A 19574-nucleotide genomic window follows, 5' to 3' on the forward strand; every position below is an offset into this window, starting at 1 on the left:
GTTGGTAGGGGGTAAGTGTAAATGTGTGTGTGACTGACAAGCAGATCGTTCTGGTCTAATGCTCTTGGCAGGAGCAGCCTTGTGGGAAAGGATTGAAAGAACACAAACATGAGCCCTTCCCCCAATCTCCTCTCCCTTCAAGCTCTGCCTCCAGAATACCCAATCCTCTGCCCACATAACTTAGCAGATGAGCCTGTTCCCCAGGAAAGGCAAAGGCAAAGGCACCCCCAGGCCAGCCTTGGTAGCAGTCCCTCAGGTCTGACCCGATCTTGACGACTTGTCCTGCCCTTGGATGCAGAGGTTCATCCGATAGCATCACCTCTGGGACCCTGGCATCTCAAACCCCTGCTCAAGAAAACACAGCTGCAGGCTGAAGGATGGGGCTGCAGAAAAAGGGGATTCGTGGTGGGTTTTCAGTTAGGAAAGTGTCTGGCACGAACTCTTGCCTCTTGAGTTCTGAAGGTTCACACCTCCTGGCTCTCCTTTCTCCCTGGTCACTCTTTCTCAGTGTCCCTCATTGTCTCCTTCTCTTTTCCTCCCATTTCTTCTAAGTAAGGATTAGGGATTTTCTCCTAAGCAAAATGAGAGTTTGCGTGACTCATTCCAGACCATTCTCTCTGTACAGTCTGTGTAGGGGACTCATCCTTTCTCATTCTCTGAAGTATCTCTACATACTAATGATCCTTAAATTCATGATCTCTAGCCCCAAACTCTAGTCTTCTATATCCACCTGACTACTCTAGACCGTTGTTTCTCATGAGCACCTCAAACTCAATATCCTTTAAACTGAACTTGTACTTGTCCTCTAATAAATCCTACTGATTCTAGTCCCAAAATATATATCAAATGTATTTATCTTTTCTCCATCTCTTCTACTTCCTCCCTCACCTAAACCAACAGTATCCCTCCCACTAAACTGGCCCTGCCCACTTCTTTCCTGACACTGTCTCTTAAATTGACCCTAAATTCATTGTTACTACAACAACCTGAGTGATCTGGTTAAACTACTAATCAAATCATTTTAGTTTCCTAAACCCCTCAATGGCTGCTTATTGTTTTCAGAATGAAAGCTAATACTATGGTTGCCTATGAGTCCCTTAGAAACCTGGTCTGTTATCTACTTGGCCCTTAGCAATCTACCTGTATTAACTTGTAGTGCTGCTCAGCCATGTTTCTATTTCTTCTGTCCTTCCAGGCACATGGGATGACTATACTTCCTCATACAGACATGACTGTTTAGGAGAATGAAGTGTGAGCAAAAGTGATTTGAGAGCCATTATATAACTTTTAATGCACTTTTCTCCTCCTGCTATGCTGATTAGGGAAACCATTGATATGGTGGTGCCAGAAGAGTGGAGATAAAATGTGGAAATGTGAGTTGCTGATAACACTGTACATGGAGAAAAGCTGCCCTAGAAGTTTGCCCACTGCATATAGTAGACTTTTCATAAGTGAAAAATATTGTGAGATTTGGGGTTGCTTGTTACTGAAGCAAAACATAGCCTGTCCTGATTGATACATTGCCTTAGCATCTGTTCCTGCCCTTGTTTACTGTACTAGAATCACACCAGCCTTCTTTCAGCTCCTCAAACAAAGCAGGATCTTTTGTCCTTCAGGGTCATTACACATCCTGTTCTTTCTCCTTAGAATGATCTTACTTCTACTAGTTGTTCCACTTTTTACTCCTAACCAAGAATTCATTAAAGAAAAAATAATCAAATCCTGAAAGAATCTATAAATTAAGGGGAATAGAGAGATTGGTGCCATTGATCAGGAGGGTAAGAAGGGACATGGTTCTGATTTTCTAACTCATTCATTTGAACATTTACCAAACACCCTCTCCATGTGCTGGAGCAATAAGAAAAATGAGGCATTCTTCTTGACCTAAAGGAGCTCATAGACTTCTATGAGCTAGGACATCCCAAAACTATAGGAGGAATGGGAGAGGAAGACACAGGAAGTCAATGCTAATTGTCACAAATGCTGAAGAAGTAAAAGAGAAGAAAAATTTTAAAGAAGTCATTGAATTTGGGCAGAAGCTCATGGCTAAAGATCTTCAGAACAGAAGCAGTCTGCAGGAGGTTGATGGCTGAGAGAGAAATGAAGAGGGAGATGTAATGAACTTAAAATAATAACCCCTGCCTCTTATTGAGAATGCCAGGAACTCTTGCACACATTATTTTCTTTCTTTCTTTCTTTTTTTGGGGGGTATTGGGGATTGAACTCAGGGGTACTTGACCACTGAGACAAATCCCCAGCCCTATTTTGAATTTGTTTAGAGACAGGGTCTCACTGAGTTGCTTAGCACCTTGCTTAAGCTGAGGCTGGCTTTGAACTCATGATTCTCCTTCCTCAGCTTCCGGAGCCGCTGGGATTACAGGCATGTGCCATCATGCCCAGGTGAACACATTATTTTCAATCTTTCAAAAGTGGGCATTTTTCTCTCTTGTTTTTACAGAAACTGAAATTGAGAGATTTAAGTGGTCCAAATCCTACATCAAGAGCAGCTGGATTAAAACCCAGGTGTGCTGACTCCACACCCATGAAGTCTCCATCATCCTGTATGCAGGACAGAGGTGTCCTGCATGTACTGCCAGACCTGCAGGAGCCTTTGGAACAATGAGGAGAGAAAGTTTTTTTTTTTTTTTTTTTTCATTTCTAAGAGAGGTTGCCTGTGAGACCCTTTAAAAAACAAAAGCAAAGAACAAAGTTTTTTGGTTTTGGTTTTGGTTTTTAAAAGAATGCTTCCTGGGCTGGGGCTGTAGCTTAGTGGTAGAGCACTTGCGTGGCATGTGTGAGGCACTGAGTTCTATCCTCAGCACCACATAGAAATGAAGAAATAAAAAGGGGCATTCTGTCCATCTACAACTACAAAAAAATTTTAAAATGAAAGAATGTTTCCTTCATTTTCATTAGAGTATAAGAAACAACTATATCTTACTAATCATCCATGAAAGGAATCACAATGAATCCTCAAATTGAAGTACATTTCTGGGCCCTCCAGGAGCAGGTGCATAGAAAGAGAATCTGAGAAGAGAGAAAATCACCTTGGGAGTGTTTAAATGTCATTGATGAAGTTAAACAGTGACGATTCACATCACCCACAGCACCTACTTGACTCTTAGGTTTAAAAACACGTATTGGACCTAAGGAAGGACATGAGGGATCCAAGTTAAGCTAAAAATGGGGCAGACTGTGGAAAAATTTTTCAAGAAAGAGTATTCATTTTTTTGTTGTTTTTTCTCAGCCTTCTATAACTATATATTTTCAATAATGGGAAGTCTTTAATATGCAGTTAATTTGCAGGGAGAGAAGAGAGAAAGATGAAAAAAGGAAGAGAGGAAAGGATGGAAGGAGATTAGTCTGTGACGAGGCTGGCATGTCTCAGTGACAGGTGACAGATGGCCACCTTTCCTAAGGACCCCTTAAACACACAAAATAGTCAGTTTGGCCCTGATCTGACCCTGTTTACTCAGGGCGACCATATCCTATGGGAGACTACAAATGCAATGGTGTGGTTGCTACAAATGGGTGTAATGACTTCCAAGTGACATGGCCCCCAAGATATAGCAGTCAGGAAAAGGTTCTGAACGCTCAGACTCGTATTATTCAGAATATATTGAGGGAGGAGTCAGAAAATATTGAAAACAAGATTGTCTATTCCCCTTGAGCCCTGGGCAATACTCAGGTACTCCATTGGCTAAAGTCCCCACTCTGTTTCAGAATTCTCCTTTTTCAGGGTGTCCTACTGGATCCCCCAAAGAATGGACATCCAGGGCACCATGGTGAACTCTTCTTACAGAAGCAGATGCTTGATCCAACAGTACTATCTGATCCTAAATGGTGAGCAATCTGACCTCTTGGTGTTTTGAAGGTCAAGATCATTCATGTTCCCACTATGAAGTTCATTTCCCGCAGTTCTTACATTTGGGATAGTCCAGCTGTTGCTGGGAGCTAGAGGCTCTGCCTTGCTGGCTTTTTGATGAGACAGATCTGTGGCTCAACAGAAAACTTCAGGTTGGGCCATATAAGCCCAGGTTCCGGGCAGCTTCGGAAATCCTGGGAGTTTTCCTCCGGGGAAACGGATAGTAAGCAGGTCTGCCAGACCTGTGGGAGTCCTTTATGGAAGGAAGAAACTGAACGTCGGTTTTTAAGCTGGGTCCCACGATCTTTGTTGGGGAACCGCCCACCTGACATTGACCCTGGGCCCTCTCTGGGAGTTTGGTTCCTTGCAGAGTCCGGTGACTGTTTTCAAACAAGTGTGGGTCTCCTTCTGGTCGGAGCCTTTGGTCAGACCCCACAGGCTGGCCCTGGGGCTTCACTTGGCTGGTTTCATGGTGGAAGGTTTGGACTAAGCGATGCATCTCTAGGTGCGTGTGCCATGGAGACTCAGGAGTCTGAAGACCGCTTCGGTCGGCTTCTTCCAGAACCCCCTCCACCTCAGGATCTGCCTCTTCCAGGGAGAGGGTGCTCCTTGGCTCCTTGTTAATCCAAACAGGACTGATCATGGATTCAGCAGAATTATGCGTGTGTCCTCCTGAGAAAAGAAGGCGTCAGCAGCGTCATCAAAGGAAGACACACAGGCAGCTCTCTCTCTGTCCAAGCAAAAAAGCTCAGAGCTTTCAGGATAAAGAAAGGCCATACCCAGAATGTCCAGTGCACGTGTGCAGATACACAGAGACACACATGGTCCCGCTTGCTCAGGCACACATGAACCCCCACCCAAGCCACACCTACTCACATACAATTACATTGTTATTCAATAAATAGTCATTGAGGACTGAAGATGTGCCAGGCCTCATTTTTTCTAGGTCCCAGGAATATAGCAGGGAACATTGAGAAAAAAACCCACATCTTCATCTGGATTTGTCCTTGAAAAGCAGAAAGACAATAAGCAAATTAATTATGGAAAAACTCAAGCATAGTGGAGGATTAAAAGTGAAGGGTGTGAGCTCTGGGAAGAGAGATGGGAATCAGCATTTGAGGTCAGAAAAATAGTAGGAGCAAGAGATAACACATATGCTGCTGTAATTTGGCTTTGGAGTGTCCTCCAAATGTCCCTGTGTTAGAGGGTTGGCTCCCAACATGTGGTGCTATTGGAAGATGGTGGAATCTTTAAAAGGTGAAGCACTTTTAAAGGAAGGAAGTTGGGCCATTGGGCTGCCCTTGAAGGGACTACTGGGGCAGCAGCCTCTTTCTCTCTTTTGGTTTACCAGCTACTATTAAGTGAGTAACCTTTTCCACCACACACTTTCATCATGATGTGCTATATTGCCACAGGTCCAAAGCAATGACTGTGGATTGAACCGATGAAACTGTGAGCCAAAATAAGTCTTTCCTCCTTTTAAGTTGATTTTCTCAGGCATTTTGTCATAGTAGCAGCACACTGACTCACACACTCACATGCATGTAGATACATTTACACTCTCCAGGGGAAAAGGTTATTTCTATTTATTTTTGTATTTTTTACAGTGCTAGGGATCAAATCCAGGGCCTTGTACTTGCTAGACAAGTACTCTACCACTGAGGTACAACCCAGTCCTTTTTATATGAGTTAGAGTCTCACTAAGTTGCCCAGGCTAGCCTTGAACTTGTGATCCTCCTGCCTCAGCATCCCAAGTAGCTGGTATTACAGGTGTGTACCACCATGTCTGATAGAAATTTATGGGGTTTGTATCTTTCCTGAGATTCTGATAATGAGTTTACAGAGGAAGGAGGAGCCGTGTTCTGAAGTACCTCCTTGTAGAGAACTGGCCATTTTCCTTCTCCTAGACTACAGACACTGAGCAGCTTTGCTTTTCCAAACTGGTTTCAGAGGTGAAGATGCAGACTGATGTCTCCCTTCTTTCTCAGGAATATTACTATTACTTTTTTTTGGGGGGGGGCAGTTACCAGGGATTGAACCCACGGGCACTTAAACACTGAACCACATCCCCAGCCTGTTTTTGTATTTTATTTACAGACAGGGTCTCAGTGAGTTGCTTAGAGCCTTGATAAATTGCTGAGGCTGGCTTTGAACTCCTGATCCTCCTGCCTCATCCTCCTGAGCTGCTGGAATTACAGGCATGCACCACCACACCTGGCCACTATTACTTTTTCCCCCCACCATTTTGTTGAAAATGGTAATTCCTTGTGAACTCTCAGTGGCACGGGGGTTGAAGGGATGGCAGAAAGGCATTTTCTTATAGAAAGCTAGTCAGTGACTGGTCTGGGGGTCCTCTGAGATGTCAGTCAAGTTTTCTTGAGTGTCCTGGCCCCTCTTACCTTAAAGAGGCCCCAAAAGTGACAAAGTACACAGCAAGAGTGGGGAGGAGATTGTGTTGGAGGAAGAAAAATCAGAAGAAAACCCTTGAGCCCGGATTCTAGGAATCCCAAAGAAATGGAAGGAACAGAAGATAGAGGCATGCATCTCTAGAGAAGCCAGTCCTGCCTACAGAATTCTATTTAATGACAGGGTCTTACTGAGCTGCTTAGTGCCTCCCCACTGCTGAGGCTGGCTACACTGCTGAGGCTGGCTTTGAACTCACGACCTCCTGCCTCAGCCTCCTGAGCCTCTGGGATTACAGGCATGAGCCACTGAGCCCCGCAGCAGCTGCACTATATCCTTAAAGTGACAAGCACGAAAACCTTTACAGATATTCTGAAGCCTATGTGCTTATGGGAGAACAAGGAAGGGCAGGGATATAATGGGAGAAGCTAGGAACTGGTCTCCAGCAGGAAAGGGCCCATGGTAGACAGGCAGGTCTTCAGAGGAGTACCTGCTGAACTGTCCATCCCAGCCTGCAGTCCAAAGTGGACAAAGGAGAGAATGTAGCATAGCCAAACCCCTGGACTTGACCTCAGAGCAGAACCTTTGTTGCAATTTCCCCCATACTTTCGAAATAGTGCTGCTTCTGCTCTGTCCAAGCAAAAAAAGAATTAAGGCAATTGAAGAACATAGAATAATTTCATACCATTTTTGTTCTTTAAATCTGTTTTGTTTGGGTCTGCAGGGGACTGGGAATGGCAAACTTGGGCTCTGCTCTAAGACCTCATGCATGACCGCCACTTCATTATATAGCATGCTACCTGTCACAATTACATAAAGGTTGTAGCACCACAAACTGCTACAAGTGTCCTGAGAGACCCTGACCTGCCTGGGGGACCTGAGTACTCTTTGCATTAACCTGCCATGAAGTATCACATGGTCGTGTTGGAAAAGGAAGCACTGTTACCAAGTGCAGGAGAAAGGATCATCAGGGAGGGTGGGGCCGGGGAGGGTGGATTCTATGGGAAATGACAAGTATGAGGTATTTTTAGTATTTTTGAATCATGCCCTTAAGAAATTGGATTTGTGAGTCTGAATTGCAGGTGTGTTAAACACGGTTTTCATTGCATGTGGGTGTAATTTAGTAAATGTCTGCTGAATGCCTGAAGGTATACTCCTGAGAGTGGGATAGGGCATTAGAATTTTGCAGCTTATGCCCTGCTGAGGTGGGGCCTTTGGCTGTGCCAGTTCCATCCAGATGGATCCCACTGGTTGGCAACAGCCCGAGTAGTGAGAGCTGGGCTCCTTCCGTTCAGAAGTGCCCTATTTGTCTCCCAAAGCTTTCCTTTGGTGGCCTTTTGGAGAGCCTTCTTTTGAAGGGCACTTCCTGCCCTGGACAGTGAGGTCCCTCTGGGCCCTGATTCCTTCTTAGGCTGACTTGACAAAAGGGAGACCACTCCAGCTTTGTTTTGCTCTCCTTTCTTTCTCCCCACTGAACTGAACTAATACCTGCAGAAACTCTGAGGGTGTGACTTTGACCTTTCAGAGGCTCTTCCCTCCTCCCTTGGCCTGTTCCACTCTGTTGGAGGATGAATGGCTCGGATTTGTCAACTACTTACTTTCTGAGCCTCTGTGTCCTTAACTTCATCCTGGAATGAAATCTGAGTTCCTAAAGGGGCTGGGGGTCTCCCCATGAGAAGGGGGCTTTGTGCCTGATCATACTGCCCTGGCTGCTGTTTGAGGCTAGATGAGCCTGGGGTGCTTCATGGACCCCGAGTCCTGTACTTCCTCTGGCCCAGGATTGTGGGAATACCATGTCTTCTTTCTCCAGAGCCAGTTCCTTGGGTCTGCAGTTGGTACCTCTGTTAAATTCAGGCAGGAAGCAGAGTGTCTATCACCCCAGCTGGCTGAGCAAGGGGGCACACCTGGTTCACCAGGCTGACCAGTCTAGCAAGCTCAGTACCCAGGTGCACAGGCCAGGAACTGCTCTACTGGTCAGATGCCTGGCTGAGGCCCTTGGCTGACTTGGCCTGGGGGAAGATGGTGTGGAGCTGTCCTGCTCAGGTCTCCCCTGATCTGGGTCTGACTCTGCTGTTCTCCAGTAAGAGACTGGCAGAGCAGGGCCCTGCCCTCCATTTAGCCCACAGACAAGTCCTCCTCCCCTAGCACTTGCCCAGCTTTACCTTTGGGGAGCACCAGGAGGTGGATCTGGGTCCTCTGCTGCCTCTTCAGGCCTTCATACTGGGCTCGCAGGAGCTGGATGCTGACAGGGGGTCCTTGCCCCGGGGCCTGAGTGCAGGAGGAGCCTTCAGCCATGAAGCAGGACCCTGGGTGCCCAAAGCCCAGCAGGGCAGGCCACGGGCAGGCCAATCCCTTCATCCGGATCCGGGAGAAAAACAAACACTGAGGGGTGAGGCAGGGGGAAGGGGAGGGGGAGAGAGGGAGGGGGATAGGCAGAGGGGGGCGGTGGGTGCAAAGGGAGGGTGGAGAGCAGAGCAGGAAGTGAGGAGAGAAGGTGGAAGGAGAAAGGGGAGGAGAGAAATGAAGGGAAGGGAAAGGTAGAGAGGGGGAAAAAACTGAAGGGAGGGGAGAAGGAGGGAGGTTGGAGGTGGGAAGAAAGAGGAGAAAGAGAAGTCCTAGTGAGAAGGAAGATTTGGAGAGGGGACAAGGAAAGGGGAGGAGGAAGGAGGTGATGGTGACAAGGAGGGATGGATGGGGCTAGAGAAGAGCAGGAAGATGGTGCAGGCGGGAAGCAGGGACGAGGGGTGGGGGATGAAGGGAAGACAGGCACAGCTGCTGAGGTCCTTTGTGAGGCCCAGGAGGTCTCTTACTCCAAGTCCTCCACTGCTTGATCCTGAAGTTTAGAATCCAATTCCAAGAGCTATAGGGAGCTCCCCCATTTCCTGCAGCACTGGAGCCCAAACTGAGGAACGCAGGTGCCTGCCCAGCTCACACACCTCGGGCTGGACACAGGTTTTGTTGGCTCATCAAAACCTGCTGGCTTCGTTTGCAGCTGTCAAAAGCAACCCCACACCAGGCGCAATGGTGCACTCCTGTAATCCCAGCTGCTCTGGAGGCTGAGGCCGGAGGATCAGGAGTTCGAAGCCAGCCTCAGCAACATCGAGGCGCTAAGCAACTCAGGGAGACCCTGTCTCTAAATGAAATACAAAATAGGGCTGAGGATGTGGCTCAGTGGTCGAGTGACTCTGAGTTCAATCCCCGGTACCAAAAATAAATAAATAAATAAAATTAAAAATAAAAAAGCAACTCGGCAGCAGCCCCACAGAGCTGGTGCTGGAGATGCTGCACTGTGGCCGTGTATTAGGGGAATTCACAGCAAAGACCAACGTAAGATCTCATGTCAGATCCTGACACACACCCTGGGCAAAAGCCCAGCCCCAAAGTCTGCCATGGGACAGAGCCCAGGGGAGCCCTGGCCTTGAGCCAGCCCCACCCCTTTGACATTCGATGCAGCCTCTGTGGTCTTGGTATTTGCCAACCAAGCAGTACATTGATGTTTCTCTCACCCACAGCCAGGTGCCACCTCCCGCTCTGCTTGCCAGCTCCACCATCTCTACATCCCCTTCGAATGCCAGATGGTCCCTCTGTGTTACCTCAGCTGTGACCTATCCTGTTCCACTTGGTCAACTAAGTCCTTTTCTGTCTTCTTCTAATATGATGCTCACAGATTGCCAGTTACCCAATATCCTTGCAGAGACAAGGCAAAGGGAACAGGACACTTTCATGTTCAGAGATGAGACGGACAGGATCCAGCAGGGACCGGGGAGATGGAGGGCACATCTTCATTGGACAACATATTTGTTTCCTGGGGCTGTCATAACAAAGGCCCACAACCTGGGTGGCTTCAGCAATAGATTTTTCTTTTTGTCCCCCAGTTCTGGAGGCTGCAAGTCTAAGATCAAGGCGTTGGCAGGTTCAGTTCCTTCTGGGGGCTGGGAGGGAGACTCTGTTCTGTGTCTCCTACTTCAGGTGGTGGACTGCCGGTCCTTGGGGCTGTTGACTTATAAAAGAATCACCTGATCTTTGTCTTCACATGATGTTCTCCCTGCGTGTCTTAGTGTCCCAATTTCTCCTTTTTATAAGGTCACCAGTCATTGGATTAGGGCCCAGCTTAATGACCTCATCTTAACTTAGAACTAATGAAATTTACAATGAACTTATTTCCAAATAAGGTCATGCTGTGAGATTCCAGGAGGACATGGGAACCAGGAGGACACAATTTGGCTCATGTTAGGTAGAAGGATGACAGTCCCTTCACGGAGATAGGCTCAGGGGGAGGAGCAGGTTAGGGGAAGCAAGAAGAAGGGGATTTGTTTTAGATGGTATATTTGAGGTGCCTATGGTCATCTGGAGGGTGTTGGACACTTGATAGAAAGACCTGAGCTGGAAATGCAGATGTCATTATTTGTGAAAATGTGGCAAAACTTCTACCATGAGTCAGGTACACATAAAATCAAGATATGGGTTCTTTCCTTTTTTCTTTTTGGTGTCCCCACTAGTTTCAAGTTCATGTTCACTGGGCAGTGAAGTCATCCTTTATGCTCCTGACTTCATCTTTCTCCTCTCTTTTCCCAGGTCTAACTTCTTTCTCTTGGGCCCTGGTTCATGATAATATTCGAACTATTTGAGGAAGGGTGAATGTTTCAGGATGGATGGGTCTTCTCCAAGATGACTTTTAACATACCCTCTGGGTTCTGATGTGTCTTAAAGTTGCCTTCTTTATGTCATCAAGGCCCCTTCCTAGGATCCCAGCTTGCGTTGAATAGCACTCCCTCAGTGGTGGAGGTGTGAGCTCTTGGAAGAGGGCTCTGGAGGAGAAAATACCCACCCTACCTCCTAGGGATGGAAGTCTTCTGTTTGATGTGCCAACTGAAGGCTGGGAATTGGATGAGGTTTTTAACTGAGGGTGTTTTAAGAGACCACATGCTGGAGAAGACCAGTATTTAAGAAGTAAGAAGGAAACGTTGGAAACTAAAAAAAAAGTGTAGCACAATGATAGGAGAAACAGTGAGGAGGGGCTTCCCAGACTATAAAGGTGGTCAGAATGGCCCAGGACAATCTCCTGGTCTCCCTACCTGCCCTATGGAAGAGCACCTGAGCTCTTGGTGTGCATGGTTCGTTATCCGCCTGGCTACATGGTAAAAACTCCACTGCTCAACTGCCTCCTCGGAATATTCTGATTCATTTAGTCCGAGGAGAGAATATTGGAAGAATTCAATGAGTCTGGGAGGAGAATGTTAGTATATTTTTTTTTTTGGGGGGGGGGGTACTGGGGATTGTACTCAGGGGCGCTTGACCCCTGAGCCACATCCCCAGCCCTATTTTGTATTTTATTTAGAGACAGGGTCTCACTGAGTTGCTTAGTGCCTCACCATTGCTGAGGCTGGCTTTGAACTTGCAATCCTCCTGTCTCAGCCTCCACAGCCTCTGAGATCACAGGCATGCGCCACTGTGCCTGGCTGGAAGATTGGTAAATTTCTAAAGTTCTCCACTGCCCTACTTTTATGGTTCCCTAGGTCTATATTTACCCATTTTTTTTTTCTGGGTTCCTGGGTCCCTGGATAAGGAATAGGTAGTGGGAGATGGCCAAAGCTGCTTCATCTCTTTTTATCACTGGGTCTCTCCACCTGAACATGGGACCTTTCCCTGCTGGTCCAGCTGCACCTGCCGTAAAATTGGGCTCAATTTCTACTGTACTTTAGCATTTTCTGTCAGCACTTATCTTTTGGTATTAACAGTTTTTGTCTTTTCATTGTGTTTGTCATTTCCATGAGAATTAGTTAGAGGCTGCTATTCTAATATTATCATTATCATTTTGCAGTGCTGAGGATCAAATGTAAGGGCCTTGTACATCTTAGGCAAATGTTCTACCACTGAAGGACATTCACAAGTTCCTTTTTTTTTAGTTCATATGGTTTCTCTGTTTTAATATCAATATCTTTAATCCATTTGAAATTGATTTTATTGGTAGAGTGTTAGGTATAAGGCAAGAATCTAGCTCTTCTTTTCCTTCAAATAATCATCAATTGTCATAATACCACTTATTGAACAAGCCTTCCTTTCCTTGTCCTTTGTGATAACAGTAATGATAGTGTGAGGGGAAATGGCAATGGTATCCCATCCTGAAGAGTCTTTAGAAATAATTTAAAAATATGATTGAGGCCAGAGCCCTTGCTGGAAAATGACTGACCACTGCCACCTCAGGGTGATAGACCCCCCCAGGGAAGCAGGAAGTAAACTACAAGGATGCTCAGGGTTCAAGATTTTGGAGTAGGAATGAAATACTGTGTTATTTGAGGAAATCTTTTCTATCTATATGTATTTATATTTTACCTGCTACATGATGTCTGATTGAAAAAGAGTCACGTGCTTCATCTAGCAGGTTGGCTCATGAAAGGAACCCACTCTTCCCATGGCTCTTGCTGGAGCTTATGGTAGTGCAAATTGGACCTAGAGGACCCAAGACCACTGGGTGCAAGGGATCCAGCTGCTCAATGAACCCTGGGTGGTGACAGATGCCATTCACCCCTGGGGCACCACTCCTGAGACAGCACTTTCACTGGAGACCCTGCAACACAAAGATCAGTGTTGGTGGGTGGAGATTCAGAGACTTGAAGAGAAAACCCTCAGGGGAGTTGGTTTGAGAGTCAAAATTTTGGAAGGCCAGGTGATCAGTGGGGGCAGGCAGGAGAGAGTCCTGCCCTTGTGAAGGACTTCAGCTTGGGTTTCTTTTTACTGGTGACTCCAGGAGTGCTTAAGTTTCTTGGATTCTTAGCTTTTCCTCTTCCTACAATAATTTCATTCTGAGGTAATCCCACCCCTACAGCTAGTGAGGTAGGCTGGTTGGTAAGGAAAGGAAGTCTTCTCTCTGGTTCCAGTGAAGGGGACCTCATCCTGTGGAGTGGACTGTAATTTGGGGGTCTGTATGGTAACAGGCAGTGTAATAGGAGAGCCAGGGGCAAAGGAGAAGGACTCCGGTATCAAGAAGTGTTCCAGGTCAAACTTATAAAATCCAAATTCTCAGTCTTATAGAGTAAGGGAGATTCCTCTGAAAAAGGAGAAAGTAGACAAGACATACGAAAACAGTTACATTTCCTGAGCCCAAACGGCAATGGACCAAGTAGGTACTAATCGCTCTGTGCATATTCAAAAATTTTTATTATGATAAAATATGCATAACCCCAAATTTACTCTTGTTAACTATTTTTAAGTGTACAACTCAGTGGCACTAAGTATATTCACAGTGTTGTGCAACAATCACCACTATCCATTTCCAGAGCATTTTCAACCTCCCAGATGGAAATTCTATATTCATTAACTAATAGACTTCCCCATTACCATTTCAATGAAGGCCTGCTAACCTCTGGTATACTTTCTGTATCTACAATTTTGTCTATTTTAGGGACTTCATCTGGGAAGAATCATTCAGTGTTTGTTTTAGTGTGTGTGTGTGTGTGTGTGTGTGTGTGTGTGTGGTGTTTGGATTGTTTCACTTAGCGTGAGGTCCATACATGTTGTAGCATGTATCATAATTTCATTCCTTTTCATAGTGGGATAATTTCCCATTGTAAGGACATATCACATTTTATTTGTCTATTCATCTGTGGATGACTAAGTTGCTTCTACCTTTTTGGTATGTGAATGCTGCTATGAAGATTGGTGTCTGCTTATTTATTTGAGTCCCTCATTTCAATTTTGTTGGAAGTCCTGGATCCTGGTGCTGTATGTTTAACTTTTAGAGGAACATTACGAAGTCAAATTTAATTCCCCATGAGGACCCTGGGGGAGAAGCAATGTCACTATCTTTTCTCCTTCATTTTTTACATGAAATCCACTTCTAAGCTGTAGAGATTCTAGCTCTAGAAATATCTTGTTTCCATACACCTGTCTCCACCTCCTCCACCACCAACCCAGTCTCTGCTGTCATCATTTCTAAGACACAGCCTCTTAACGGTGCTCCCTGCTTCCCCTCCTGTCCTTCCCCGTCCATTCTCCTTGCAGCAATTAGTATTCCCCCAAAGGCACAAAACAAATTGAACCTCGTGTCTTCCCCTGGTTCAGATCCTTCGGTGGCTTCTCAATCCACTCAAGCTAGTGTTCAAATCCTTCTTGTGGCCCATGAGGTTGTGCCTGCCCTGGGCTCCCTCACTCTCCAGTCTCTGGGTCAAGTTTCCCCAAATTTCAAGTTTTCTTACAAGCAGATTATCAATAGGCCCAAGATGGAGACCCACAGACCCTGGGACAGATGCCTTCTGCTGCAAACAGCTCATCCATTTACTCTAGGGGCCCCACAAATTGTATCCTTTCCTAAGTGTGCCATGATGGGAACGAGGGGAGCAAGCTCTCTGGGCACTTTGGCCTTCTCTTGTTTTACTGAATGCCCTTGGTGTCTTTCCTCCTTGGAGCTCTGGTATGTGCTGCTCTCTGTTTCTAGAACACTCTTCTACTTACCTTCACCTCCAGCTCTATCGGCACTGCATCCCCAACCTTGGAAGCAGGCACCTCTGTCCTTGCTTCTTTGAAACCACTTTCAATTCTTAGCTTAAACAGAGTGTAATGTAAGAGTCAAGACCATGGACTATGGAGACTTCGACCTTCCCTACCGCTAGCAGGTAACTTTGGGCCAGTTACTTAATCTCACTGTGCCTCCATGTGGAGCAGTTCCCCAAAAGGGGGAGGCAGCCCCAGCTGAGCAGACAAGCAAAACAGACTTCATCAAGCATGACCTTCCAGGTGTTAGGCATGGTAGCAAAATTGCTTTTGTACTGTCCATTTAGTCGTCACAGTTCTGTGAGGCAGGTGCCATCGTATTGTTGTTCTCGTCCTTGTTCTCCAGATGGGGAACTGGGAGCTCTGCAATGGTACGTGGCTTAGTTGAGGCCAGGGCTCTCCAAATTCCAAATGCTGCCGATCTTCAGCTTGTCAACGCTCTCTTGCAGTTACATAGAGAATACTATGTCAGGATGCTGTTGCCCAGAGCAGAGAAGTCAGGACCACCAAGACTGATAAGAATCCAGTTGTAGATAACCGATCCCAGTCTGGCCCGTTGATGTAGAAGATTTCATACAGGGCAGTAGGTGCTGATAAAAGACTGGGAAAGCAGAAAGAGCAACACAGGCCTTCCAGATAATTCTGCCTCTCTCCTTATATATTTTTCCAAGTGTAACAGGGGTCCACTTTATGCTCTGAATATAAACCTTGCTGCTCGGCCACTGGTGGCTTATTTTAAAAATGATATTTAAAACATTTTTTCCTCTTCTCTCCAGAGGGAAACAGGTTAACAGTCTTCCTGTCCTAAGCCAAGCTGGTTGCCCTCCCCCTCACTGTTCATGAGAGTAAAGAACCTCCGGACCTGGAAACTGGAACAATAGCTCTTTCAGATATGAGTTAAATATTAATTAGATCTATTGATAATGATGCTTGAAAAATAGCCTTTGTATCCCCTTTTCACTTTTATTTGTTTATTTGTTTTCTGTGGTACTGGGAGTTGGACTCCAAGGAGAGCTGCCTACTTGAGCCCAGATAGCAGGGTATTCTACCACTGATGTACACCCCCAGCCCTTTTTACTTTTTATTTTGAGAAAGGATCTCATTAAGTTGCCCAAACTGGCCTCAGACTTGTGATCCTCCTGCCTTAGCCTCCTGAGTGGCTGGGATTACGGGTGTGCACCCCCAAACTGACTGTATCTGACCCCCTTTGGAAAGCCCTCTCTTCTCCCTGGCCGTTAGAACAATGGCCTCTGTGATGTCAGTTGGTGCCTTTCTCCTTTGCTAGCAAAGAAAATACAAAGCAATACAACTTTTCCCCCAAAGCTTGTCCTCATTATTAGACCAGCATCAGGGAAAAGGACTGAGCTTCGGGTACAATGAGGGAGGCTGGCATAAACACTGTTTCCCATCATAAACTCTTGCCACTGAATTTGCCATTCTCTCAGCATGAGGTGGAGCCTCCGTTACCCTCCTGGATCTGGGCTTGCTGAACAAAATCTCTGCTCAGAAAAGTCTGGTAGACGGGAAGCTATGCTATTCCTGGGGTAGCTCCTTGTTGTTGTTGTTTTTTTAAATTTTTATTTATTTTTTATTAAAAGTTTTTGTAGTTGTAGACAGATAGCATGCCTTTACTTTATTTGTGTATTTTTTATGTGGTGCTGAGGATCAAACCCAGTGCCTCCCATGTCCAAGACAAGTGCTCTGCCACTGAGCTACAGCCCCAGCCCCCAACATTTTTTACTTTTTATTTTTAGTTTTACATGACAGTAGAAGATATTTTGGAAGATTATGCATACATAAAGTGTAACTTACTTTATTTAAGTTCCCACTCTTGTGGATGTACATGATGTGGAGTTATCCTGATTATGTATACAGATACAAGGGTAGGAAAGTTCTGACCAATTACTTCTACTGTCTTTCCTATTCCCTTCCCCACTCCTTTTCCCTTTATCTAGTCCAGTAGATTCTATAATTCCCCTCCCCATCCTCCCTTGTTTGGGGTTAGCATCCACAAATCAGAGAGAATATTCAGCATTTGGTGTTTTGGGATTGGCTTATCTCACTTAGCATGATATTTTCCAGTTCCACCAATTTATTGGCAAATGACATAATTTTATTCTTCTTCTTGTCTGAGGAATATTCCACATTCTCTTTATCCATTCATATGGGGTAGCTCTGACCTGTGGCTTCTGACAGCTTTTTGGAATGCTTCTTCTTATAATTTGCCTTTTTTGAGTCTACACACTATATTGTGAGCAGTCTGAGCAGTGTGCAGAGGCTGCATGTAGTTGCTTCAGTCAACAACCTCAGAGGGCAGCTTCCGTCAATAGCCAGCATCCACTGCCAGCATCCACTGCAAAGTCAGTGAGTCCTTGGAGACATCCAGCCCAGCAGAGCTCCAGGTGACTGCAGCCCACCCAACATCAGAATGTAACCTCATTAGAAAACCCAAGGAGAGCTGCCTACCTGAGCCCAGACAGCAGAGGAACCAGAGAAATCATAATAAATTGTCATTCTAAGTACCTGTGTTTCAGGATGGCCCATTACACAGCCGTGGGTAACTGGCATGTTTCTGACCATGAGAGCAGTACCACTGCTACCGGAACTGCCGAACAGAGGAACCACCTGCTAAGTTGGGAAACTTCCAGGACAACTCCTGGCACCCATATCACAGTGTCTCTGCCACGAATCAAATCTACAGATATGCCCCAATCCTGCATCTACCCATAACCTTACGAAAGTGCATCCAGTTGGATGAGCTGAACCGTGTGCACTCTCCTAGCTGCAAGGAAATCTGGGAAATATAATTATAAAAAGCTTCCCAGCCTTTGTAAGATAAAAGAATTATAGCAGGTATTGAAGAAAGAAATGCATAGTGTCAGCCACCCATCCCAACTCCTAAATGACCAAGCAATTGTACCACCCAAGAAAGAGAACATTCTAGAATTTTATAGTGCATAATTCAGACTGATTTCACCCCAAACACCTTTTGTGCTCATTATTCTGCAGATCTTGGGGACAAAGCTTATCACATTCAATTATTATAATGTTCAAAGAGATCTTATCTGTATCCAGCTGAATATCTGTATCTCATTCTGAAAGTTCTTTGATGTCTGCTATCCTTTTAGCAAATAGAGCAACTGAAACAAATGACGGTACTTTGGTGATTCGTTATATTTTAACCTAAGAATGGAGCAACATTTGTAGGCTGGATTCATTGTACTTGAAAATGGAACAGTTGATAGGCTTAAACATGGGTCAATTTTATTTTTAAATTTGTTCCATCTTTAGCTTTTTTTGAAATAAAGGTAAAACTCATTTTTAAATGAACAATTGAGGGGCATCTAGTACATTCATAGTGTTGTTCAACTTCGGCCTCTATTTTCTTCCAAAACATTTTCATCATCCCAAACGGAAACCTTATACCAGTTAAACAGTCTTTCTCCCTTCCCCTCTATGGCTAGTCTCCAGGAATCACTAAGCTGCTTTCTGTTTTTACGGATTTGCCTCTTCTGGGTATTTCATATAAATGAGAGTGTACAGGGTGTGTGACCTTTTGTGACTGGCTTCGCTCAGCATAATGTCTTCAAGTTCTTCTAGGTGGTTGTATGTATCGGTTCTTGATTCCTTTTTATTGTTGAGCAATGCTCCATTGTATGGATTGTCACTTTTTAAAACCCCGTTCACCCATTGATAAACAGCTGGGTTGTTTCCACCTTTTGGTCATTGTGAACAGTGCTGCTATAAATACTCCTGGATAGGTTTTGGTTTGAATACCTGTTTTCAGTCTTTGGGATGTACACCTAGGAGTAGAATTGCTGGGTTGTACGTTTCTTGTATGTTATTTTCATTGCACATTGCAAAATTTCCTTGAATGAAAATTCAATGATATAGAAAGATTTTTGCATTCTATGCTTTGGCTTTTCTGTTGATAATTCAAGATCTCTGCCCCATGGCAGGCTAGCCTTTTGTGTTAGTTGATGAGTGTGGTTTTTTTTTTTTTTTTTTTTTTTTTTTAAAGAAAGGGGATTATAGTTTGTACTGGCAAAATAACTCCCCGGCTAAAAAGAGTTTGATTGAAAAAATGACACCTTCTTATCTGTTTGTACTCCCATCCCCCATTCCTATTATTTCAGATGGATTAAAAATTGATTGTGAAAAATGCACACAAATTCTCCCAAATTTGTTTTTATGTGACCTATTCAAAGCATTACCTATCCAGTTATTATTTGGTGTAAAAATTGTATAAAATCTGTAAGTAAAATTTCCAAACAATGTAGTGATTATATATCTGGAGTCTGCAGCCAGAATTTCTGGGTTTGAATTCTGGATGTTCCACTTACTACTGGTGATATGCAGGAAAAGCTTCTTACTCTATCTGTTCCTCAGTTTCCCCATATATAAAATGGGGCCAATAGTAGCACTGTTGTAAGGATGCAAAATCCTTAGAACAGTGCCTGGCCTGAGATTAGCTTTTATCGAATAGAAGTTCATAAATTCATCTAGGTAAATACAATACCTATAATCAAGGTAATTAATAGAACAACTTCTAGAGGAAGTTGTTACTGATTTTAGATTCAATAATGCTCATCACTTTCTATGAAAGAACAGGTTTTTTCCTTCGTAACATAAAACATGAAAGCTATTGATAGAACATTAGAGGAAAACATAATGTAATAATTTATCTAAAATACCCAAAGAGAGGTACTGTGAAATTTGAAAATAATTTCACCAATGACAAAACACAATGTTCTATAATAACTGTCCCCACCTCTTGGTTTTGTCGTCGGGACTCTTCCATTCATTCAGCAAGTAC

The 19574-nt window shown here is 44.7% G+C and overlaps 1 protein-coding gene across 1 annotated transcript; it reads right to left on the minus strand.

The window, feature by feature from the left end:
- Positions 1-4013: 4013 nt before the first annotated feature.
- On the minus strand, positions 4014-8626 carry C4H9orf152 (chromosome 4 C9orf152 homolog). The gene is made up of 2 exons (XM_026391150.2): positions 8431-8626; positions 4014-4537 (listed from the first exon to the last, which is right to left on the minus strand). Exons 1-2 carry the CDS (start codon positions 8624-8626, stop codon positions 4014-4016), a joined length of 720 nt encoding a protein of 239 aa, XP_026246935.2.
- Between the last annotated feature and the right edge of the window lie 10948 nt (positions 8627-19574).

This window comes from Urocitellus parryii, chromosome 4 (genome assembly GCF_045843805.1).
Source record: "Urocitellus parryii isolate mUroPar1 chromosome 4, mUroPar1.hap1, whole genome shotgun sequence".
Classification (NCBI taxonomy): Eukaryota; Metazoa; Chordata; class Mammalia; order Rodentia; family Sciuridae; genus Urocitellus; species Urocitellus parryii.

What these genes read in the sequence shown, in the direction of transcription:
- C4H9orf152 (XM_026391150.2), bottom strand. Translation starts at nt 8,626, where the DNA reads ATGAAGGGATTGGCCTGCCCGTGGCCTGCCCTGCTGGGCTTTGGGCAC. An exon ending in CCTCCTGGTGCTCCCCAAAG is followed by an intron (nt 4,538 to 8,430) that starts GTAAAGCTGGGC and finishes TTCTTTTCTCAG; the next exon opens with GAGGACACACGCATAATTCT.